This window comes from Calypte anna, chromosome 2 (assembly GCF_003957555.1).
Source record: "Calypte anna isolate BGI_N300 chromosome 2, bCalAnn1_v1.p, whole genome shotgun sequence".
Classification (NCBI taxonomy): Eukaryota; Metazoa; Chordata; class Aves; order Apodiformes; family Trochilidae; genus Calypte; species Calypte anna.
The window spans coordinates 30,675,541-30,702,779 of record NC_044245.1 but is presented as its reverse complement, the minus strand read 5'-3'; the positions used below and the strand labels follow the sequence as shown (position 1 = coordinate 30,702,779).

At 36.6% G+C, this 27,239-nt stretch overlaps 1 protein-coding gene across 1 annotated transcript in view; it reads right to left on the bottom strand.

Annotated features, from left to right (window-relative positions):
* HDAC9 (histone deacetylase 9) overlaps positions 1-27,239 on the bottom strand; it is a 453,995-nt gene that overhangs the window by 77,861 nt on the left and 348,895 nt on the right. The window contains exons 19-22 of the mRNA XM_030444746.1: positions 17,646-17,701; positions 17,316-17,403; positions 12,895-13,014; positions 12,452-12,549 (exon numbers count right to left, since the gene is read on the bottom strand). Of these exons, the coding sequence (XP_030300606.1) occupies positions 12,452-12,549; positions 12,895-13,014; positions 17,316-17,403; positions 17,646-17,701 (362 nt within the window). The remainder of the gene's footprint in view (positions 1-12,451; positions 12,550-12,894; positions 13,015-17,315; positions 17,404-17,645; positions 17,702-27,239) is intronic.

Here is a 27,239-nt window from a genome sequence, read left to right as displayed (position 1 = left end):
TCAGCAATAAAGCTCAGTAATTAAGGTGACCGGGGAGGCCCAGCCCAGCAGGCTAGTGGTGTGGCGAACACTTTCAGAACTTCAAACAATATCAAAGTCACTGAAAAACGGGCCTAGTTCAGGACTGGTTTGAATTAAGCCTCACTTCCACACGCACTTTTCAAATCCAAGCTCAAACAAGAAAGCCAAGGCCTTCTGGATTTCATTAGAGCCAATTATCTTATCTGTTTCATCTCAGGCCTGACCCTAAGGCTGGCAAAAAGCTATTCAGTGGGTTTGTGTGGTTGTTTGAGAAAGCCTCCAGCCAGCCAATGGCCTGAGGAACTGCTAATTAAAACACAGTTGCCCCCTGCCTCTAGTGATTAAATATTTTCAGGCTTTTGTAAATAATTTTTCCATTCTTTGCCCCAAGCCTCAGAGGTCCAATACACGCAGTAATTTATTTAGTTTGTCAAAGAATACTGTTGGAAATAAAACTATACTAGAAACTTAGGAAACTCATATCTTGCTTAATTGCTGCAAGTGACATTCTACAAGCTTGCAAAACATGTATACTGATTCATAGGTAATTAAGCCTTAATAACCTTATTGTGTTTGAAGTGATACAGTGTACAACAGGCCCTACATTTTGTTGATAATCATCATGTTTCCTCAGATGTCAACAAGATCTGTATATCCATGGGCTTAATGAGATCACAGACTGCTGGAGTGATACTGAGCAATAGCTGTGCTCCTGAGATGGATGGACAGAGGAAGGATCACACACAAAATCTGTTTGAAGAAGGAACCCTAACAATAGCATGCCCATAGATTTCAGTTGACAAAAAATTCCAAAACACTGCTGTGTGTCACCATGTTTCATATAAATTCTGATCACCAAAATTTGCAAAAAAGACAAAGAACTCCATGTCTTTCACGTAGGCAAAGATCCCCCCACCTCCTTCTTTCAAACCCTAGCAAGACACCCTCTCTTTGTGTCAGATCAGAAGACCTGGTTCGAGCCTGGGTCCCAGCCACCCCTACAGCTCTCACAACCCCATGTCTCACATGGAGCCACTGTCACCAGTGCCGGGGCAGTGTACCTCTAATGTAACATTATGAGGAGACGAACAGTTCACTTCCCTTTTTTATTCAAATCTAGCAGCTTTATCAGGCAGTACATACAAAACCATCTCCCAGATTAGCTCCTTACATCTTGCTATTATCTTACTATTATATTATAAATCCTACTCATATTAACAAACACATTTATATAAGTACAGTGCATTGGAGATACTGTCATGAACAAAACCACTATTATATACGCTACAAAGAAGGAATGAAAAGGGTTCCTCATATTAACAAACACGTTTATATAAGTACAGTGCATTGGAGATACTGTCATGAACAAAACCACTATTATATACGCTACAAAGAAGGAATGAAAAGGGTTCCTGCCTATACACCCAGTGGGTACTTGGGGAACTACAGGCAAATTGAACAGCTTTGCTTATCTGTAGTCTTAGCAGTTTAGGAATTTAGCTACTGTCCAGTTTTGTGGGAGGCAATATAGCAAAACAGAAATGTAATAAAAGATTTCAAGAAGGCTACTGCACTATTTTTGTAACTATTTAAATGAATACCCTATAAATATGAACACTATCACCAGAAAAATCAGAAGACCTGTACCTAGTATAATGATCTGGAAAATTACAGTCATAGGGGCATTCAGAAAAATGATATTTCAATAAGAAAAAAAATAAAAAGACAGAAATCAATTTGGCTGGTATTAAATTCTGTATTTCACATACATGCTGCAGAAAGAATTCACAAAATTTAGACATTGCTGGGTTGTGACTTCCAACAGAGAGGGTCAAAGGTAAGACAAAAACTCGTCCGAGTGACAGACAGCAAGATGATTTTGCCTTTAAAGAGTGGCACTAGGAATGGCTCGGGGGAAAAATTTTGGTAAGGTTCAGCTTGCACTAAAGGCAGATTTCCTTAATTAGTATATTATAAAGTTACAATGAATTTTCATGCTGCACAGAGGAGATAGAACAGAGAAATAACTGGATGACAAATAATAATTGCATTTTTATTGTGAATGGACTACTCTCTACACAGACATGACCAAAAGCAGAATGCCATTGAATTACTGAAGAAAGTTCAAAGAGGAAAGTGTTGATTCTTCCACAAGACAGTTTAAAGTAGCTACTTGAAATGTGGGGTGGAGGCCAGGGACTACCAAGCATGCAAGCCGGGGAAGGATGAATTTTCAAGACAAAGATCAACAAGGTCAATAAAAGTGGATGACAGACAGGGTAAGGAAAATGAAGGTAAAATAGAAACTCTTAGCTTTGAGCTAGGAAGGTTTTATGCTGAGAATGGTTTCAGAGGAAAGGAAAGCATAGAACTGAACCAGGAAGGAGAGACCAATCTGTACACTCACTGGTCTTGGGGACAGAGAGGGAGAAAGGAGAGAGGATGATACAGAGACAGCTAAACAGCATGAATAAGGGAAAAGATTGTGTCCCAGGTAGATCAGGAGATAAAAACCACCAAGGCCCTGCTGCCAAACACAAGAGTTCAAGAACAGAAGGGGAGCAACTTTTTGATCAGAGGCATAGGACAGAGCTGTAGTAGGAAAGGTGGAGTTAAGACCACTGTGAAGAATTTAGTGAGTGGTAAAATTATGACTCCCGTACAGAGATGTAAAAGGAAAATTGTGGTGAAATGCTCAAAGGAGCATTTTCAATACGGAAAAGCTTCTACTGTTCCGTTTGGTAACATAGAAATGTATTTCCAATACTCTGAAGTCCTCAAATTTGCTTTGCAAGATCCAAAAGGCAATACAAAAGTTTCTAGGTTTGTTCAGTGAATTTTTACTGGGCCAATAACTGAGCCTGACACAGAGCAAGTCAAAATAAACTCAAGAATGCTCATCCACTGCATGTTTTCTCTTTCAGGAGAAGTTAATGCTTCTTAGATGTGTCCCATCTGGTGATAGAGTGAGAATAAAATACCTGTCTTCTCAACCAGTTGGAAATTACAGGGTCTTTATGCTGCATTTTACTCTGAATTTCTTTTGCTAGCTTTGCTTGCAGCATCTAACAAGAAATATAATGAAAAATATAGTCAGCCTTTTGCTTTTTCTTTGTAAGACAACATGAGGTAAATGAACAGTTAATGAACTGACATTTTCTCATCCAAGGGGAATCAGTTCCCATAGAGAGTTCATCACACAGGCAGTGAAGCAGATGTTAATAAAGTGTGGGGATTGAGAAGTCCCTGTGACACTGAAATTGAAGCACTCCAGTTTAACAAGTTTAGAGATACTTTCTTAAACTCTAAACATCTTGATTGGAGAGGTAGGAGCATTAGCTTGGATAGGGAGGTAATTAGTCCTCATTTTCCCATGAGCCTAATAATGCAGGATTAGAACTGTGACTTTCTTGGAAATGTACTCTTTTACTAAAATATAATCTCTTTGTAGAAGTGCATCACTGATATTTTTCAGAGGGAGACTTCTTTTTAAAAGTGTGTGGGGGAGGAATAGTCAGGCAGGAAAAGCATTAACTTCAGATGTGATGAGGTCAGGTTCAAGCCCCTGATTTGTAAGAATGGGAGACAAGACAATGTTTTCAATCATTCAGTGATGGGATTTTTCATTTAAGTGTTTTTTGCTTCCTAAACTGATGTCCTCCCCATGAGGCTAGAGATGAATGTTGTCACGAAAGGGTTTGAAACACAGACTTAGTTGTTTTCTTGGAAACTTTCAAATAGCTTTGGTTTTGTTCCAGTGTAGAAGAAGATCACATGTCAAAACCACGGACAGTTGCTACTTACTGGAACTGATGTCTTTAGTCATCTCTACTTAGTAATGCACACCCTGCACAGGAGGGAGAAAGTAGCAGAGATGAGACAATTTACTGAGAGGGAGAAAAGACCAAATACGCTGCATCCTCCCTTCATCCCTCCACCTTATATCATCTAATATGCACGCACACTCCTATGCATGACATAGGAAAAATGCATCTCAAGGATAGGTGTATTCAGTCTGGTTCATACTGTGCCATAATTTGTTTGGTCTCCTTTTTCATTAATTTTTTTATAAATTAATAATTTTGGTAACTTTATTTTAGCACCTCATATAAATGTGACTAGAATGCTTGTGGTAGGTAAACACATGAATTAGCTAATGAAGTACTTTAAAAGTTTATTTTATTTCAAGTCATAACAAAACCATGAAAGTGCTTGTATATAATTTTAAAGATTTGATTGCTTAATCAGGTCAAATACAGGCACAGCATCAAAGATAAGTTCCTGCCACATTTACCTGGTGAAGAGCTTCTGCTTTCACAGAGTTTAATAACTTTTGCAAGAAGGAACTATTTCATGTAAGTAACACCACTACATCTTAGCCATGAATTATGGTGGCATGCAAAGCTGTGACCTGCACTAGCTAATAACACAAATGATCAATTTGCTTTTAAATCCTGACCCTAGTACATGTGATCACAGGACAAAACCCCCACTTTTCATTAAAAAAATATACAAACATATCACATTTTTCTTGTCCTATCTATAAGCAAAAATTCATGTTTAGGAGTTTGATGGATTCTTTCATACTAAGTGACACTGTATTCTTCAAGACGCTTCACTGATTTAATGGGATTACTGCAGTACTGCTAATCATGAGTCATAGACCTCCCTGAACTTTTACATTAGATATCTATTTTTGAGACATTTACATTTCATAGTTTCAAACATCTCTTCAAAAGACTAAAAACTGACTTTAAGAAGTAATAAAACACTCAGAATTTGAGCTCCAAAAACATCCACTAACAAGAAACCTCATAAGATCTGGCAGCACTGAGCACAGTGCTATTCAGTGCAATTCAGGATTTCAAAGTCTTACTTTTGGTCAGATTTTTCCATTTCTCTTCAGAATTATTCCTGCTTTATTTTCCAGAAAATATTTTCTTTTAAAAAGACTTGCTCCCTTCATTTAATTACTTTATGGGCAAAGTGTAGCACAGCTACACAAAATCATTAGCATTAAAAAATATCTTCAAGGAGTTACTGGTGTAAAAGCATGAGAAAATCTATAAGCACAGGCATGCCCTAGAGGTACCCACACAATCTTACAGGTGTGTGAGCACACACAGAACCTCACAATACTTCTTTGCAGCCCTGCAAATCCTCATGTTTGAAAGGAGGAAAATAAAATCTCTCATTTCTTTTTCTTCTTTAAGTATTAAAAGAAGAATAGTGGAGGTCTCATTAGCTAAGCTGGCTAAAGAAAGCATGAGTAAGAACTATGTAGCTGAAAGGCCTCTGTTTCTGCTGTTCTTGAAACAACACTTCTGTCTGATTCTGGATAATGGGCTTTTAATAAAAATATCCACCAAAGGAAAACAATTAAACAATACATAAAGCACCAGGGTGCAATCTAGTGGTTCTGTTACAGTCTGGAGCTGTTCCAGCAGAGAACATGTGCATATTTTTTACAGGCTACACTGTAGTTCTCAAAAGTTATTATAAAGCAACAAAATTTAAATTGGGGCTGGACATCTATACAATCGCTCAGTGTTGCTGCAGGACTTCTAATTCAGACCTGAAATTTATCTCCATCTAAATGCCACAGATATTTTGACTTTTAGGATAAAGTGTCTTCTGTGCTCTTGCTGCTGTTTAATTTATTCCAGGATGTTTCTGGTGATATTTCTCACCTTTCCATCAAAGTATTTGACAATATGGCAATTCTTTACCCATACACCTCTATTCTTTCATCTTTCTGGCTTAACAAAAATTGGCAAACACTCATATTGGAAAAGAGTTCAGGTACTTTTCAGTACTTTGAAACTACAGACTATATATAGCTTAGGTTTTTAATCAAATAGTTTTTAACCTGAGCCACATAAAACTGACACGTGCCATATTTTATTGTCCTTTTTCCTCCACCCCCTACTCTGCCATGTCAATAAAAGAAACTGTGCATCTGTAGAAAAGTAAACCAACACTAATTAATGTCCGTAATGAAAGGTTTCATTTCTGTAGGTCCAGTGAATGAAAGGAGCACCATATACAGTTTTAAAATCCTGGTACAGTAAAGGTGAAAATTTAAGGTAGCTTGATGGAAGAAGTTAGCTTTTTCCAAATAAAAATAAACAAGTACAAAGAACAAGAGGTCTCAGGTTATAAACAGTGTTGCCAGTTGAAGTTTTATGGTGAACTTTGAAGTATAACAAAATGTTGAAAAGCTGTTTATACCAGTTCTTCAAATGCTTTTAACTCTGCTATTCCCTCTCTTAAGGTCTCTGTCCCTACCCTCACAATACTGAACATCTGAATGCTCAGAACATTTGTCAAGAAACAAGAAAAAAGCACGAAATTTACCATTACTACAAAACCGACACCACGCTCAAAAAAAAAAAAATTCCAAAAGCCACAAATCCTCAGGACTCTTTAATATTTACATATAAAACTTATATTCCAAGCAGATTTAAAAACATTTTTCAAAGCAAACATCTGCCTTCTTCAAACTTCTTCAAAAGGCTCAGATACTCTTAAGCCTAATGTATATAGCTGTTTGGTGTGCTTTGAATCCTCCAAAGTTATTTTTCTATGGCAGAAGGAAAAAGAAAGACTTCTCTGATTGAAGTGCTCATCTTTTAAAGACACATGGAAGAAAGGTACTAAATCAGAAATAAAAAACTAATGAAAGCTGTAACTAACGACTGCACAGAGTGCTGTGGGTGACTGATAGCAAACTATATAAATCCATACAGAAACCACTGTTTGTTGTTCTGTTCCCAGAACTCCCATGGCTGTGTTATGTTCAACTATATTTTACTTCATAGAGAGATATCTAATGTAAAATATTTTACTTCAACTTCATTTTACTTCATGACCTTGACAGTGCAGATGGGTTGCAGATAATTATCACTCTCAAGAATGTCCATCTATAGATGGGTAAATAGTTAATTTGCCTCTCATACATGTAACTCAGAAATTCTGCCTTCTTCTCTATGCAATGAAATGCTAAACACATTGCTGTCAGCAAACAGACAAGAGAAGTAACAATAGCTGGGATAATCTTTACCAGTTATTGTAAAACAAAATATTGAGAAATAAGTAATTTATTTCACTTAAGAAAGATAAACATGGCATTTTGCTGTTCTGAGGCTCTTGGAAATGGAGCTCACTGGTAGCACAATAGATTAAAGTTCTGAAGATGTCAGTTTTGCCTACCTCTAGTTCTTTTATTGACTCATGAGCCTGAGCAGTAAGCTCGTCTTTTTTATTTCCTTTCCCACACTTTTATCTTTCTATTTCTTCATATTTGAATCAGAAACTGAGTCTTACTATATTTTTTTAGACCCATTCTAGCATAACATAGCCTCAGCCACAGCCTCTGGATATTGCAGCCATAAAAAAAAGTAAATAGCATTAAGTTATGGCTATTTATAGTTACTGATTAAAATAACTCTTTTTCTCAGAAGCTGTTCTTAGTGGAATTCATTAAACATCATCACAACATACCATTGCTCTATGTCTCATTGTAAATAGTTAGGTGTAGCAATAAAAAAATACTGATTTTTGTCTCCTACATTCTCTTGTTTTGTTTACCAGAAACTAAAGTTTTTGCTCAGTCAGAGAATTCTACAATATTGCAAAACAGTGATGTCAAGGAAAACCATAATATTAAAATTAATATAAATCGATGGTTCGCCCTCATGTGGTGCATTTAGCTCATTTCTAGAAAGCAGCAGAGCTTCAGAGATGAACAATTAAAGTGATTTGGCAACTGGATAAATTTATACATTAAAAAAGAACACAGATACTGTATTTTGAGAGAATTAAATAGGGAAGGACATGACAGATAATGTCAATGTATTAAAAATAATAACTGTGGATAAGAATGTGTACTTCATCTACACATGGAGGACATAGACAAATGGATGTTTAACAGAAGTGGAAGACGTGATTTGATCTAAAGCAAAGAATTCTTGTTTTTCAGATGCACATAGTTAAGACCATGAAACATAACACAAACAAGGTACACAAAACTTATTAAAGCTTTTATGTCCAATTTCTCAGTGAACTAAAAGTTATAAAAGTAAATTTTACAGGACAATTCCATCAAGATATATAAGTATATTCTATCTGTGTATACTTAGATGACAAAGCATAAGGAAAACAGGAATACGTTTTCTTTCTTGTTATGGTTTATGGATGAAACTTCAGTGTGAAAAGACAAAAAGGATAATAGGATAATATGCTGAAACAGAATTAACATGAAAAATGTGCTTAGGAAACAATGAAAATACATTTACAAAGTTTTTCATTTGAAATGTCAAAATAAAATGTCATCAGATCAGAAAAAAAAAAAAAAAAAAAAGGCATATACATCAATGCAATCCATCAGTCCCACTATGCTCCGTGAGACCACAAGACAAAAACGAATATTTCTTAGTATTTTTTATAAGAGATGAGAATACAGAGAGTTTTAAACATTTATTTTCTCAAAAACAATCACTGGGAACTGTAAAACAGAGTAAAGATTTTCTGCGCACCTTCATTTTCTTTCATTTTTACACTTCATCCTGTTTGGTTTCAAGTATGATTTTAGTTATTTTAATTTTAAATTCTTTGCTTAAAACTATTATTTTGGGTTAATTAAAAATGTTGTGGTGCATTTTAAATTAAATTATTGATGTAGTTCATCTTCAGCTCTGTCTTAATATCACCTATGTCTTTTGAATTTGCTTACCTTCTTAAATTAAAATCATACAAATGACTGCTAAAAGTTTTTGTCAAAGATAATATTAGCATGAGGTATTTCTAATCATTCCATGAAATCCATGCACACAATGCTTTCATTTTTTTGTAAGCTTTTATGGACAAGTTCATTGATATGCTGCGGCTGTTTTATGCTACTCTGGAGTAGAGCAAAGCAGCCAGAGCATACTAGCTGGTTAAGCTAAATTTACAGCTCCTTTGTTGAATGAAAGCAGTGAAAAGCAGCTGGAAGACACACCCCAGTTTCCTTCTGTCTCTTGCTTTTCTCTCCTTTTTCTGAACACTCACATTTTTGTTTCCACTGCCTCCTGCGTCTTCTATGTTCTGCTCTACAGAAACACATCTCTCCTGTCCTCTGTAAACTCCAAGCACATACAAATACATGTGTGCATGTACAGCACAGACTTGAGCCTCTGTCTGCTGCTTCCTCTACTGAGAACATCTGGTAAAATGTGGAGCTTATGAAAATAATTATTTGAACATTAGTAGCTGACCATTGCAGAAGAGAGCAGATTATATCCTCATAAGCTGGAATGTAGGATCATCATCTTTGAAAATAGCCACCACCTTCTCCTGCTTTCAAAGAAACTAAAGCAAATTCAAACTGAATACAGGCAAGCAAATAATAAAACAAAACTCAATGGAGTTCTGGAAAAGAGCTGTGATTTGGAAAATGGAAAAGAGCTGTGCTTTTTTCTTATTGTAGGGGAAGAGATGCCTAACCCTGAGAAAAAAAAAGATATTATTTCAAGGAATTTTGTAGCTAGATCAGTTGCTTAATGATGAACATCCATCAAACAAAACATTTCCTGCAAAATTAATATGTATAATAATTTGATAACTGGTCCTCTTTTTCATTCTGCAGAAAGCTCTCAAATATTTCCTACTAGCTCCTTGTAGTTAGTATGAGCATACATGTTTTCTTAGTAGAACTGGAAAAGAAATGGAAGGGGAACACATTCTTTCTACACATCTTCCTCTTTAAACTTGCTATAGCCATTTAAATTAGATTTTGCAGTAGAAAGAGTCAGTTTTAAAAATACAATAGAGACTCCTCATGTGGCACTGAAATCAAAATGGCAGACACAAACCACAACTGTATTTTTTCCTGTTTCCCACTTAAGTCCCATGGGAGCCACTCAGTCAAAATGCCTTTGACATGATTATTCTGTGTTATGCCTCCAACTCATATTCAGCTTTTCTGCATTTTTACACATGGAAGTCACTTTTTCCTGAAGAAGTAGTAACATTTTCGTCAGACAGTTTGGAGAAAGATTGAGGTGCAATCTCATTCAGAGAATATGCCTGATATCACTACATCATCATATATAGTATCTGATTATGGGCAAAACTCTATTATGGGCAAAACTCTAGAGGCAGAAAAAAGCCTTGGACTCAGTTTCTGGGGACATTATCATTCAGAAGGACCTCTGCTGTGAAATTTGACAGTCAATCAAGCAGTAACAAGCTACCTAGTGTCATGGTTGTTGACACTTAAAATATGCACTTGGTGCAATTCTAGGAAGAAACTAGGGCTCTGCTGGTGAGAAAGTGAAGGTTATGTGTACCCCCTATGGAGCTTTAGATGACTTTAATGCAAATTTCTTAGTTCCTAAGAACTCAAAGGACTAGGCTTTGGAAGCAGCCAGAAAGCATAAAGCCTCAGCTTCTCTCCAAAAAGGCTCCACCTGTCTGCAAATTTTTTCACACCTTGTTTTTTGGGGGGAAGACCTTCACCAACATCCTCTCTTGCCTTCACCTGGGGTTGAACAATTCATAAACTCTCTCCTGTTGCTCCTACTCTTTTGGAGAAAAGGAAAACAGCAGCAACAATTTTCATAAGCACTATATTTCTCAGAAAAAATAACCCCAAAACAATTAACTAGCATAATGTATACCCTTCATGTTAATTACAATTTTAATCACAAAGTAAAATTCATTTGAAATTGCAGCAATAAATTTTGTACTATCAACAATTCTTTTAAGGGAGATTCTAAACTTTACCTTGATTTTATATATATTCAAGTATATATATATATATAAAATTAAGGAATTATTTAGGGTATGTCTGCAGTGTAGTAGCTTATATGAATCTTATTTTTCTGAATAGTGCTGCTTTGCACAGGCAGAGAGATTGAATGTGCTCTAGGTCTGAAGCAGAGCAATAGGTAAAACAGCAATATTAGCTGTTCCAAACTATTCACTAGTGTTGCTTAAACTAGAACTGTGAAGTACATAATTGAAAAGGCATTATTAAGCCCAAGTATTTGTTTTCAGGATAGCAGGGGTCACAATTACCTGGGACCATAATTTTCTCCAGTGGTAGATGGCCATATTACTCATATAATTACTGAGACAGGTTGGATCCAAACCAAGAATTCAGGGCTGGTCATACCAGATATATTGTTAACAGACACTAATACCAATTATTTGAAACATCTAATCACCTGTCTTCTATAAAATCTCATCAAAGAATAAGACAAACCTTGGAAAGAGCTTGAGGCAATTCTGAGGTATAGAAAATTTGAAACTTTGCACTGACTATTTGTTTAGACTCTTTAAATACTGGCAAGTGTTGTAAATAAAACCTTTTCCACAACAATAATGCTACCATGCTGTGATATGTAAGGCCATTTCTGTGCCTGGGGCTTAGACTTTGAATTCAGGTCTGTGATGATCCTCTGCACATTATTCCATGGACTCTGCTGAAGTGCTTCAGCAGAAAAAAGAATTAAAAAATATATTTTGGTGATATATTTTCAGTAGAACACAGTAGATGTGTTCTATTTGTGTCTCAAATTTGTAGAGGGCAAATACACTACTTCAGACTAAAAGTCTTGAAAGTGATTGGAGATGTGTACTAGCTGTCTCATTGCTTTTCTTGCATATTCTACTAAATGAAGACCCTTTTCAAACAGGTCGTGTTTGCTCAATCTTGAAAGGTGAGTGCCCACTAAACCTTTCCATTGGATGGCATTACAGCAAAAGGAAATGATGTATGTAAGACAGGACTACTGAAAGTCTAAAACACCATGTTTGAAACTGGTTTATATCCTCTGGTCCCATGAGAATAAGACTAAAGCTAATGATGCATCACCTATGAAAGAACAAAATTTCATTTAAAATGAGCTGCTAAAACAAAGAGAAATACAGCATGCAACTTTCCCATCATTCTTACTGTAGCATTTCACAATTATTTACTTCTAAGTAAATAACACTTTACTCCAAGTCATAGAAAAAAATAATTGGTGAAATCTGTGAGCATCATGATGAGACTTTTAAGTGAATGAGGAACTCTGGATTTAGACCATAACTCACATTAATTTCTATCTGCTCTACTTGCATGTAACAACAATCAACATGAACATAAACACTGAAGTAAACATGAAGTAAACACTTCTTTATCCATTGAAAAAAATCTATTGATAAAATGATTGACTGGTTCAATCATTAGATGCTTTTTTTTTTTTTTTGTCACTTCTGAGTGGGTCATTGCAATGATTAAATTATCCATTTTTATTACTTACTAAGCTTTCATACACTGGAATACTGGGATTAAGTTAGTTTCACCACAGGTCATTTCCTTGTCATTCAAGACTGCATTACTTATTCATGTGCTTATGTTCTACAACCAGTTTTCATAACTTTAAAACAAAAAGGTACCAACCTGAATGCTGCGAGATACTCAACATCACCCATAGGAGGATCTAAGCCACCTGTCCAAGCAATATTTATATTATATCCTTCACCAGGTCCACTCCCAACCTGGAAAATAGGAGTAAAATGCCAAAAGGAGTGAAAATGAGGAGAGAGGAGGAAGAAATGAGAGAGAGGGGGGGAGGGTGATTTAAAAAAAAACAAAAAAGAAAAATTCTTGTGTGCTTTAGAAACAAACATCAAACAACATGTCAGGTCAGCCCAGCCTTGTTTGACAAGGACTGCTCTGGGTTATGCACTTGTTCTCCACTGGTCCCTAGCTCCCAGTGGACAATTTGGTAATCTGGTGTAATTTAAAGAACCAGAGAAGGACAAGAAAATTAGGGGTAATCATGCAACGCAATTACCTGAAAGATACAAATAAAAATGGGGCTCTAAAGAAATAAACCTAACCTCATTTGGGGCTCCACTGCCGGGGAAGAAGTTGCCTTCATCATAGCGATGGAGGGAAACATACAGGATGCTGGGGTCAGCATAAAAAGCCTGCTGTGTACCGTTGCCATGGTGAACATCCTAAAGGAGAAAGAAAACAGATGACAAATGTAATAATGTCCAAGCCAGTGCAGAGAGCTCAGCTCTGCTTTCTTTTACCACCCCCCCTCTCTCTCTCTCCTTCTCTCCCTCTCCCTTGCCCTCCTTTTGTCTTTGCCTTTCCCCCACCCTTCACCACCCCATACTTCCTGAACTTTCAGGCAAATTACTCTTTAATGCACTCATTTTTTAAACTGGCTTCTAAAAATCAGGAAACCATAGCGAGCATGCCCTGGAGACTCCAGATGAGCAGTCATTGAGAAATCCCAGTCCTTTTGTACAATTAGATATTTATACACCGGCTCTTTGTACTCCTTGCCTCAGTGATGGAATCTAGCATCCTGTTTTATGGAGGAATTTTATGACTTATTAACTGCCAACAGTTCATAACCCCTCAGGCTTAATTAACTAGCCTCATTGGCCTCTGAAGAAAGACTAATGTTTAAACTACAAACTAGTATTTTGCAGAAGGATCTATGGTTTACAGATCTTTTTCACAATACTTGACAGAACACTAAACATAAGTGTATTCATTGATTTGCCAAGTTCCACTATTGAGGTCAAAGGCTCTGTGACCAGCTGAGTAAATTGGCTTCCTTGAAACATTCAGTTCAGTTAGCAGTCCCTCAGCAGCTAGATCCACATCAAAAGAGATGCCAGATGCAGAAAGGACTTCATACTTCATTTTTGCAAAATCATGACGGCAACAGTTGAAGACATAGGAATATGATCTCATTAGCTATTAAATCATCTGGCAGATAGGATGGTGCCTTCCATAATCAAGGAGTGACCCTGGCCATTCTCCATATTTCAAACACTATGTAACGCCAGTTAAAAGAAATTCTGCCATTAAATAAAATCCTGGGAAAAAAATTGGTGACAGTGTATCTTTCTTACAAAGGCTGGTGATGTGGACTTTTCCTCTTTTAGTTTTGTTTTCACAGTTCTCCAATTGTATTATGTGGTTAGGCATACTAGAAATTTTGCAAGTGAAAATGGAAAACCCATTTGTCTTTCAGTAAAAGAAAATGGAGGGGGTGTTGTATGTTTCTCCAGTGGCATTTTTAAGAAGCTGAAAAATTACAGTTATTATTGACTCTCCTCCTTTAATCCATCACTTTGAAACTTCTGAAGTAAAGACAGAATTCAGAAGGAGGGCAAAGTCTTCTGAATGGCAACACTATCACCCAGACTGTATTTATTTTACAGACTCTATGAGGTTTGAACCAAATTTGATACCAGAGAAACAATAGTCACATTTTCCTCAGGATGCCTGAACTCAGGAAAGTTTGTGTTAGTTGTACATTGCCAGTGGCACAGCAAGCCCTGCCCATTCCTTATACTTTTGTCAGCTGATGTAGCCCATGACTTTCACACACGTTCTTCAGGACGCTCAACATAGGTTGACTCTTACTTGTACTGCATTGTGCTTGACTTGGACCTCCTCTGGGGCCTCTACAGGGTAATATTATAATGGTTACTTTTCTCAGTTGAAACAACATGAGGACGAAGTAACAGCCCAACTGTGACTTAACGCCAAAGTTAAATGTAACACATGTGGAGGTGCAAGGGGGCACACCATGGTGTGAGGGTGTTGGAGATGTGATGGCAGCCAGAATAGTGTTAGAGGGCTCTGACTGGCAAATGAAGCAAAATCTGGAAGGCAGACTAACCCAGAATCCCATCCAGTCTTAACCTGTGATAGAATTAATTGGTTTACTCCAAAATAGACCCAATCATGTTGACATACATGTAAGCATGGATGACATTGGAACTAGGATTTCAACAACAACCTGAGAAGCTCCGTTGGCCAAATAAGCATGTCAATAAAGACTATAATGGGACTTAATTTTGTGGTTTTAATTAGTCTTTCTTTTCCAAGTATATTTGGGGGTTTAGATATAGCTGTTACAGTTTTCAAATAAGAAAAAAAATATTAAGTGGGTATACAGACTGCTTTTTTAAATTATTATTCAGATATCAAAGCTAGCTTTCCTGTTTAATTCCACCAAAGGTTGCTCTGTTTTGAAGAGCAGTAGCTTCTCTGATTAGACAAAGGAATATGTTGTTTAAGATTGTGGATGTTCCCATGTGGGAAATGTGTTCATATTCTGTCGTAAGTAGATCAAATGTATTCAGGATCCATAAGTCTGTTCAGAATGGAGATTTATTCAAATGATGAAATGAGCAAAGAAAAACTGACAGAGAGGTCTTTTATTTTAGTGCAGAAAAAAATGAAGGAAAGATTAAAAATTAAATAGATAAGAATTTATTTATGAACACATGCAGCAGCTATGAACACTTAATTTGTAACTGGAGTACAGTTCAATGTGTGGGACTGAATATTACTTTTTAACATTAACATTGTAGTAACATGTATAGCTGCCAACCAGCATGGGGTCCTGCTGTGCTAGTCACTATCAAAATACAGCCTTAAAGGTTGATTTAAAGTTTAACATCTGTAATTCCATTCTTTTTTTCAGATGCCCAAAATGCTCTGTTAGTGGACAGAGAGACATCACTAGTAACTTGTTCATTCAGTCAGTCTGAATTGTGATTTATCCATAGTTTGCATGCATAAGAAACTTTTGATATGAATTTTTTGCACACCATTGAACTGACCGTGGAGCTGACTTTGGACTGGACTGCAACTGCTCCAGGAATTAAGTAATTTGTGTAAGTCATGTATTTCTCCCTTTTTAACCAGCTGGGGTATTCTGGCCAATGGGATAGAGAGGCTGAACATTCTCTGTCTACATTTACGGATAAGGATAGGCAGCTTCACAGGTAATGATTTGCACAGGTAATGATTTGCACATTTAACCTTGCCTTGCTAAATTGAAACTGAATTCATGAGTGCTTCAGTACTTAATTCTTCAGGATGTAACACAGTCAAAAAGCCTTAAAAACATTCACAGAATGCAAACTTTGAATAGATTTTTCTTATTGAAAAACAAAAAACAAAAAACAAAAAACAAGCAAACAAAAAACCCCACCATAGAGCTCACTTTTGGCTTGCATTTACAGAAGTAAAACTCAACAGTAATATTCAAGTCAGCAAGCAGATGCAATATTCACTGGAAGTGAAATTTTCAAAAATACTGGTTTCTTGCAGTGTATTATTACATTCGCAAGTGATAAGTAGAACACTCCTAGAAATATTTTAAAAACATCCTAAGAATATGTAGCCCATTCACATGCCCAGTCTATCACTCATTTTTCACTTGCCATTCTTTCTCCCACACTCTCCTTCTCTGCTTCTCTTCAACAGTCAGTACACATTATTTAACTGAACAAAACTGCTAGATGGTAAGGCCATGACTTCACAATAAGATTTAATTATGAGTGCAGATATGAACAAGATTTAGACTATTAAGCCCTGCACTTCAAAAACCCTTTAACATATTTTGTCTTTAAATCTTTTATCACCTGCAAAAATTAATTAAGTGCAGATGTAACAGGTTAGGTTTTGATGCCAGGGTTCATTTCCTGTCTATGCTTTGTCAGACACCCTATTACACCTCCTCATGAACTGTAGGAAAACAAAAATGGTGCTCATAAATCAGCATTCAACTTTCCTTGGGCTGTGCATTGGGCTGATCCTTTAAGTGCAAGGCAGAACTCCAATTCATTATTCATGAAAGTAATATAGACAACATGCCAAATGTCATCTGCTTTTAAATAATCCGTTTGTTCAACATGTTAAGTATTGTGTAAGAAAGCCTTCTATTAAAATACAAAACTAATCCAATGAAGTGCATTTTTAATCACGTAGCTTTCCTTCCGGGAACAATCAAAAGCTGGCATACATGACTCAGAAACTTCTTAGAGGCAATGACCTGTTGATTTGTTCAATAATATCAGAGTTACACAACAAGTCAAATCATTGCTAGCTGGGGGAAGTGGCCAATTTGGTTACCAAAGCAACAACATTCTTTAAAGCACATCTGACTATTTAAAGTTCGTATTCTGTAGGGAAAAGTAAACTTGGGTTCTGTAGGGTTATTTTAACGGTGGAAGTATCAATTCATTTAAGGACCATAAAAGTTGCCCTGATCTGTGCCTTCTTCTCATTAAATTGCAGTTAACACCATTAAAGTGAAACATAGATGTTTATGGCTTCAGCACTGCCATCCTGGCTTTAATGAGTTCACAAAATCAGAGGAAATGCACACCTTTATTACTTGTAGGTATTAAAAGCAGGAAAGTCTGATATACAAATACAAATTCATTATCTTTTATCTAGATGCACTGAAAGTGAGATGCTTGCCAAGAATACATACCAGATCTACAATCAATATCTTGCCTACATTTAACTTGTCTCTCAAGTACTTGGCAGTAATTGCAATCGAATTAAAAAAGCAGAATCCCCTGTGGAATAGAGAAGAACAGAAATAAGAAAGCAAATCAGTCAGGAAAACAGCTATAAATAATGTTCAGAGCATTTTTAAAAATGCTATACGATCTCTGAGGCCATAAATCTACTTCTGGGAGTACCTAGAAAGCCTTTTCAGTCATCTGCTAACAATTACAGTTCTTCAGAGACATGCACAGCGCAGGTGATTGCCAGTAACCTTAGTGCTCCGAGATGGGCAATATTCCCTGGTACTTACATGGCTGTTGATTCTTCAGCATGATGGCCTGGGGGCCTTACAACAGCAAAACCATTCTGTAAGAACAAGATAGGTTTTCAATTATCAGCTTAAAAAAATACTTGACTCAGTGCAAAACCGAGCGGCAGGCAAACTGGATTGAAATCTATTAGAAGCTCTTGAGCATTTTTTCTTCCAATCACTGCCAGAAATAATATATTTGAGAACAGTGGCATATAAACTTACATAAATACACACATGCACATACATACATACACACACACAACATGATCTAAAGAGGAGGAAAAAGGCAGAATGAGAAAGCCATTGTTATCAATTCTGCTGTCTAGAATTTGCATCTGAAAGGAAGCAGAGACCACTGATCCATTCTTGATCTAAATTGTGTAATCTTATATTGCTCCAGCTTGATATGCTTCAAACTAAAAGTAGCTTAAGGTTTCTATTTTACATTATCAGTATTGATCCTTCCTTCTGTGTGGACTAAATGGTAAATTCAGGCACATAGACATGCACGTAATTCCAAAGAGTAAAAAAATAATTACAATGAATTTCCCATATTTATTCAAACTATAAATTAAGTTTGGCAACCTGCCACACTCACAAGTAAAATAGATTCCAAAAAGTCTAACACGCTTTCTGGACTAGTATATATATTTCATAAAATACAGCACTAGAATCAGTGAAGAACAAGCAGTTATTTGCCACTAAAGATGAAAGAATTAGGTTTCCCTACTTCCAGTGTGGGTAAGGTGAAGGGAAAGTAGAGAAAGATAGCTCTGTTCAGAAAGTCATATTGTGTATTCAAAAAGTAGTGTCTCATAGTGGTATGTATAACATCAAATTTCACTTACCAGCAGTAACATCATTATTTCATCAAATTTACTCTTTGTTTCAGTTACTCAAGAAAGCTTTTCTATTCAGCTATATATTTGCAATCAAATTTCTGAAAACTAACTAACATACAAGAAATTATAATCTGTGCCCAAGTATATCAGCCAAAATTGTACTGTCAAGAAACCTCCAACAGATACTATGTGTATATGTGTTGCTGCAAGACCAAGCAAGCCTTGTATATTCAGAGAGGAGGGAAAGGAAGAAAAAAAGCTGGAATATTTCTTTATTTTAATATTAAAGTTGAGTTTTACTTAAGGCAGTTAAAGTCAATGCCTCAGTCTTTACTCACACAAAACACAATAATTGCTCATTCACATGGGTGTAAATAGGGAAGAACAACAGGGCAGTTATCTGAATTACATTGATGCCTTTGCAATCTGTTTATTTGCAATAATATGAAAGTGTGTGTGTGTGTACTTGTGCTGTACCTGTGTGTAGTTGTCTACCTATGTTGTTTCACTGGTATTAATTTATAAGCAAATACTACCAGGCTGTTTCGTATAATTTGCTCCTGAACATAATCTAAGCATCCATCTGCAGTTTTAATGAATCTGGCCAAAGTTCTATCAGACTACAGTAAACCATAAGGCAAACAGAGTCCATCCTCAAAAGTGGTTCTTCTGGACATTGTTTAAAGAATCTGGGGCATTCAACATGCCTTATTTTGCATTAAATATCCGCATGAAAAACAAACAAACAAAAAAACCCCAAAAAAAACCCCAACAACCCAGTAACATCCAAAATACAAAGCCAACCCCAAAACTAAAGACAGAACAAATATGTATGGTCCCATTTAGGCAGGCATTCCTGGAAGTAGAATATAAATTGCCTACAGATAAAACATAACAGCAAAAAAAAAGGCCTTATGGGCTTCGTTAGTCTTCAAAAACAAACCTACAACCCTACTCATTATCCTTCTCCTTCTGAGAGTTTTTTTAACATTTCCTTTTCACACAAACTATGACTTAAAGAAGAATTCTGTGAAGAATTCACTTGCAGCATTCTTTAAGGAACAATGTATGGGTATGCTGAGAAATGTACAGATAACAAAAGGACAAAAGATACAGAGAAGGCATTTTTAGAGAGAGAGCATCATGCTGCTGGCATTTTTTTCTTTCAATATCTGTGAGAATTTGGAAAAAGTCCATGCAAGGCTTACAGCTGCCCCTGCTCAGCTCACAGCTCATTATCATCTAACTTTATCAGCCTTCCCAAAAGATCAATATAATTAAGATGATTATCTCTGAGTAGATTTCATGGGGCAATACAGGGAGAGAAAAAAAATCAACACTGCTGTTTTTGACAACATGACAGTTGCAGTATAGGCTTCTCTTTTTTGTTCCCTTGCTGTGAGAAGACTGTTTGGAAGCCCTGTTTTGTTACAGCTAGTTAATTTCTGCTATCAGAGTTTAAATTACCTATTAGAGTTCTCTATGAGCACACAAGACATTCACATCAGTGCTGTGACCACTTTTTATGTATTTTAACTTTACAAGAAATTTAGTACTCAGGTGGAAATTTTTCTTTCTTTTTTTAAAACATGTTGATGATAAAGCATGTAATCTAATACAATTTTACCAAAAGATGAAAATTAGTTACCATACAGTATTAACAGCAAATTTTGTGCAATTGATAAAATGCTTCTTTTCTCCAACTTTAAAACTCTGCATGAAGACAGTGTACACTAATGCAATGGAACGTGAGTTCATTTATTTGAGCAATATTTAAATACCAGACAGTGAGCTCATAACAGTAGACAGAAAGGCAAAAATCTGCTTTAAAGATAGAAAGACTAACACTGAGCAATATGTTGAAAATGAAGCCAACACACATAAATTCAAAGCATTCTTGTACAGAGCCTTATTTATACTAGGATACAGACACCTTTGTGTAGACAGAACATTAAACTGACTGACAGACATGAACATTAGAAAAAGGATTCATGTCTCAGCCATTATATGATTACTTTTAGTTAAATTTGAGGATAAAGAGTAAAGTCTGAAAAGAGATATTTTTAAATCTCTGCAGATTGGACAACAAACAAAGAGAGGTCTGCCCAATCTCAGCTTACACTGAAGATCCATTGCAGGTAGACCCACTTAGCTGGATCTTTAATGAAAGCTAAGAAAATATGTTAGTCTATTTGTACAGTAAACTAACTTCTTTTCTTTCATGGTGACAAACAGTAGCTGTATATTTGATTTCCAAAGAACAGAGATATATATCATACTGAGGCCTTGTCTTTGGTGTTGCAGTGTATTCCTCTCTGTAGTGTGCTGGTTTAGTGTGTTTGGCTATATTGTGGTTAGGTATCTTTTATACTTCTCCCTCAACCTTTCCAAGACAAGCACAAGCACTCAAGACAATACCATAACACAGGTAGTTAACTCCAGGGCTTGGGACTGACCATCTACAGCAGAGTTCCACTGGTGTTTCTGTTATACAAAGATGTAAAACTAAACATGAACAGTTTTTCCCTAAGGCAAAATATGGTGTAAATCACTCTTCCCTTCATTTGACAGTGAGGAGCTTTCTGTCTCGACTTGAAGCAGACCAACAGTGACCCAGCCAGTCTGGAGCTCCAAGAATGGTGAGAAGCCTGGCTGACAAGCAGTGCATATCTGCTTCAGCCTGGTACTACTCTGGTAAAACCATCTGACATTTTGTTGGCTCAAAGAAAAGCCAGTGCCATGCAAGAAATAGCAATGAACCCCAGCAGGGACTCCATGAGCACTTACTGAAGGGGTAAAAAACTCAGATTCAACACCTTCTTGTACATGGGAATGAATTGGTAAATATTCTTTCCATATTTGTTTGTATCTTTAGATTATGTAGTGCATAAAGTAGATACAGAAACATCTTTTCAGTCTAAATGAGGTTTGTGAGGTTTTCCTCAGTTCTTATACAAAATAAAGCATTTTTAATTTTTTCCTGCAGACCAGAAATCCTTCAATAGGAGACAAAATAGCACCACTGAATCTCAAATTTAAGAGAAGAAAGTTTTATATGGAGTTCAAAAAAGGATTACTTCTAGTTGAAAAGAGAAGTAATTGAAGCTCTTGTGTTGTAAATCCCTGTATGGAAAAGCAATGCCATCTCTTACAGCCATTCAAGAGGCAAAAGGCAGAAACTGAAATAGGAGCAGCTCCACCTGAACATAAGAATCTACTCTTTTACTGTGAGGGTGGCCAAGCAATAGAACAAGTTGCCCAGAAAGGTTATGGTACCTCCATCTCTGGAGATATACAAAAGCCAACTGGCCACAGTCCTGGGCAACTAGTTGTAGATCACCCAGCAGACTGGACCAGATGAACTCCTGAGATCACTTTCCAAGCTCAACTTTTTTGTGATTCTATGATTCTATCCAGAAATTCATAACCTTTGAAAAAAGGCTTTCCAGAAAATGGGTGTAATTCCCAGTGATGATCAGCAGAACTTTGTTGCATACAATAGCTAACTGCAGCTGCATAGAATGGGAAGGACAGCTGTCCCAGTGACCTCTGTGTTTTTCATGATGAGACCAGGTATATAATTCAGGGCCTCAAAACACTCCAAAAGTCAGGTGGTGTTAGAGTTTCTATTTCCTACATGTATCAATCTCTTAACCTATTTAGTCCTTAGCTCTGAAAATTAACAGTGCTTAAAGTGCATTCTTGGACATGCACTTGTTTTTAATGGAAAAGTTCTATTTTTGCTTCAGTGTGCACAGGCTTCAGAATGAGAAGCAAATCACTGAAGCTAACACTTGAATTCTTGCAGAAACTTTTTCAGTTATTACACAGAAATGTATCCAGTTCTCCTGTCAGAACTGATATTCTTTATGTTTTATATATCCACAGCTTTGTATTTTTAAACTGTCCAAAACCCAATTTATTTAAATTTAAAAGGTGCTCCATGCAGTGCATCTGACAGGGTGTAACCCTTGAAGTGGTCTTTGTGCCATCTTTAACCATGCTATGTCTGTCTTAGTTAACTCCTACAGTAATAAACATGAGGACTGCTTTAAGTATTGGCTGCCTACATCAACTGGTACCCTGAGGAAGACAACCATTTTCTTACCAAGAGCCACTTCTGTTGTAACTTGATTCCAAGCTATGCCATCCAGCAGGGAGGGCAAGCATAAGAGTGACTGGTGTAAGGCTGAGGCAGTCCTCAGGTACCTGTTTAGGACAATTTTACAAGCTGTTCATACTGCCAGAGCATAAGTCAGTATCTGGCCCTGGGGGTCTACAAATGCAGTGAACAAGAACCCATGATTCAACAGAGCAGTATTAGTAGCACATAGATTTGCCAAGAAAACAGTAATGGACATGAGGGAATACCCATTTTGTCTTGCAGATGAAGCTAGTGGAGGCCAAGAACAGAAATTAACATTAAACATTTAACTCTGTGATGGAAACAAAGAGTTCCCTGTCTGCTTTCCTGGAGGTCTTAGGTGGTAGTACCAGAAAATATACAGGAAAAGTTGGGGCTTGCTGGATAACTTCTATACAGCTGTGATGGCCTGTTCAGCCACAACTAGTGTTAACTATATTGAGAAAGAGACCAAACTAAGATTTTCAAGTACAGAGTGGTCATGGAGATAAGCTACCTACCACACATATAATTAAAGTTGTACTGCTATATGAAATAATAATAGTAATTCAGATTTAAATATAACCATAATTACTGGGATAAAGCATCCAAGAGATGGTTTCATATAAAAATTTGTAATTTTCTAACTTTGTAAAAGCAAAGAATATGAATTACTATCTATGAGAGTTCATTGGTAACTTTGATGGCTTTCATCAATCGTATCTTTAACACTAGCAAAATAAGCATTCATTATTGTTTCTTACACACTATGTATTGCTAAAAATGCTGTGTCTAAGGCGTGGAAAAAATGTCTCTTTGTGGCTGCCACACATCCCTCAGGTATTTTTTTAAGGCAGATAAAAATTGTCATAGGGCAGAGGGTGAAACAGGGAGCTAGAAACAAGGCTAGGGCAAGGCTCACGCATGGAGCTGAGCACAGGACATTTCCCAAGAAAGGGGAATCCAGTAGATAACCAGAGGAGCTGTGTGGGGTTGTTCAGACAGACATGAAACCTTGCTGGCCTGAAGCATTACTGGAAGGACACTGTGGGCCTAGGGAGACTGTGATTTCAGCTCTTTTTGTTTATTATGTCTTTAGAAAGATAGTTCATTTTAGGTTTTGTTCTAAGAAAACATAGCAGTAAAGCTGTGAAAGATGATTGAGTTATTTTTATACAGAATACTTTTAGACTAGAAAAATAAGACACTGAGGGGGGAAGGGGATGATTAAGTTAATTCTGCTTATTCACTAAATTAGTATAATTCACTGTATCATGGTTCCTCCCTAGCTCTGTGTGACAAAGGCCTTGAGAACAGTATTAACCAAGCTCAGTTAAAATGAGTTTCAAGTTCAATGAAAATTATCCACAGATTATACAAAGACACCAGAATAGCAATGGCCAAACACAGAAGGTTTATTTTGGTACTGATTCAACACGACATATCATAAAGAACCATCCCTGGAAAATGCCAGATTCTGGTTCAGAGGAAACTAATTTCAGTTGCTTTCATTCTGTTAAATGAGTGAATATTCACTTCCTAACTACTTACAAGGCTGCTTTGTGTGTCTGTGTGTGTGGACACACACACACATACTTAGGGTAAGGTAGAGAAAGGGCTTGTTCTGCACAAAATTCAGCTGAAGTGGATATTCAAGACAGTCTCAGACCATGCTTTTAATTTCTGTGCCTTTTTTCTTGAGTATTTTTTTTTTTTTTTTGCAAAAGTGATTATTAATTCAATCAAACTTCTTTTAAAAATAGGGAATAACCATAAAAATCTTACCAGCTCTTGCTAGTATATTGTCTAGGTCTCTTCTGTTTCAAATTGAAAATATATGGTGCTTACATGTTTTTATCACAGGAAGGAGTGCTGCCATCACTGGGGTTGACATATTTAAAGGATGGGCAAAGTAAACTAGACAGTAACCCTTGTGACAATTACTGTACTTTAAATAATTAATTTCAGCTTATAACAGTAGTGAATGAGGTCATATGAGGCTGAAGAACACTATTTCACAAATGTTCCATTGGATTTTCAATAGTTCCATGGTCTGCTCTGCCAGTGACTTGCCCGTTATCATGGAAAGTCATCCTCCATTGCAAAAATAGGTTCTTATTAGGTATACTTTTTTTGAGGCGTATTTTTCATTGGCTTTTTTTTTCCTGTTAGTCAATTGTAAGATATTAAGGGACAGCCAGAGAAATGTAAAATTTGTTATCAGAAAATAAGTTGATATACATTTAATGCTCATAGAACAACACACAATAAAACAATTACAAGGACAAATAATATGGTGAAGGACATTATTCAACAAAGTGCTTGGTGCTTGCTTGATAATTATTGGAAAATCATCAAGCTAACGTAATCAATTATCTGAATTACAGCTTCTTAGAAGTAGGATAAGTAATTTAATAAGCACCTAACATATGGCAACAAAAAAAGGTGGCAGCATCAGCGTGAATAATTTGGTTAACAAATTGGAAATATCAACAATGTAAACTCTTTCAAAAAAAATAATAATTTGGCAATCTAAATCCTGAAGGTGAAATCCTCTGCAAACTCTAAAAGTTATAAATGAAATCTGAGACTCGGGGGAGAGGCAGATGAAGAAACCCTCCTTTATTTTCCTCTAAGGTTTGTCTCACGTGGGGTTTGGATGACCTCTGTACTGGTCCAGTTAAGCAGCAGGAGGGAAGTGCCTGCTGTGCAGGCAAGGGGAGAGTCTCTTTGTGTGTAGCTGCCTGAGAATGAAGTATTATGGTGCCAGGGAGGAGAGGGGAACTGAGCTGAGCATCAGAGTGGATGTAAAGCAAAGATCCAGCCCAGAGTGGGAAAAAAAGCAGGAAGACAGGGCAGGACAGCACACACGGCAGCAGAGAGACACCAAGTCATCAGACCACATGTTCCTGGAATCAGTCACTCTATTGCAGAGCAGTGACTGGGACACTAAGTTGCAGAGATGCCTTTTGGTCCTGCAGGATTTGTGTTACAGCATGAGCCCTCACAGGCACCATTTCCTTTTGCATTATCCTTCTAGTACATCCATATTTTACTGTGGCAATAGAGTGAGGAAGGAGGTGCTTAGGAGACACTTCCAGGAAAGAAATGCTCTCTCTGCAGACACAGGCTTTTTAGGGCCCTCTTTCTGAAGGTGCTTTCATTAGATTGAAGCTAGAGACAACCATTTCCAATGGTTTATAATCTATATCACATGCAAGAAATAATATGCAGGGCACTTCCAGTATTTCTTCCTCAGGCCCCAAGGAATATATCATATGACTTATCTATTAAAATTATTTACTGCTGTAATTACATTCACCTAGTTCCATATACTCTGCTCTTATAAAGATCTGTGGTCAACAGCAGACTAAAAACCATTTAGATAAATCTGTTGGGGGATGAAGAAATTAGCAAAAGTAGATACAGAAAAACAGGTAGACAGGAGAGCTGTGGCACCAGCTCCATGTAATAGAAATACCTCATCATGCATCAGCAGGTCTCCTCAACTATTAGCACTTGAAAAAGGGCAACCTTCATGCACTCTTTACACTAGCCTCCTGCTGTAATATTGCCAAGATGACATTCATTGTATAAGTAACTAAAGTAATGAAAAAAGGAAAAATGTGGCTTTCAACATCACGTATATCATACTATAGATTTCAGCTGCATGATTCCTTAAACACTATTAAATATTATCTCAAAAGTGCATCAAATGAACCTCAATGAGTGCTCATTATATTATTTTAAACAAACCCAACCTCTTAACCCCCTAATTGTGATTATTTGTTTTAATCAAATAAAAAACATTGATATTAAAGTTCCACAGAGGAAGGATGATTTGTCTTGACTTTTTAAAAAAACAACACCACAGTGATTTACTATTTCAGCAGAGGTAGAATATCATCTTTTCATCCTTAGCACTGTCATATTGATGCTTCCTCCATTAGTCAGGGAGATCAAAGAAACCTGATGTCTCACAAGGGGGTTGAACTACAGTGAAGAAAACTTAACTCCTGGTCAGTTTTTGAACACTGTCCAAATCAGATGGACAAAATGTTGCTGTTCTTAGATGAGACCTGTGTGAAATGGGACTGAGAGTCTCAGGAAATTCAGAATAGGGTAGAGAATGTTTTGTCTTGTGTATGAGTTTGACCCATGCTCAGCTCTGTAGTGAATCTCTCAATTCTTCTTCAGACTAATGTAGTTAGTACTCTCAACCCTTAGCAATATACCTATAGTTCAAAACTATTACTGTCACACTGTGCAATAACAAGTGATATTAGTAGGCACCATGAAGAATGGAAATTGAAATGTCTAGTGCTTCCTGAAATGGATTTTAAAAGTCAGAGGCCAGTCAATACAGAGCAGTTTATGTCTCTTTGTTTCTGCTGTCCAACTTGCCAGTGAAGACTTATTTTCAGTGTTGTGAGGCATTAGGGTTTTTTAATTAATTGAATACGTTTCAATAAAATAAGCTATTAAATTAATTTTTATTTTAGGAAAACCATGTTAGACTTTTAAAACTACAAATATATCGATTCATGAAGCTGTAAGAAATATCTGGGCTGTTCATAGCCACTTACACTGACAAATTTGATAATTCTCATGTCAGATAAGCATCTG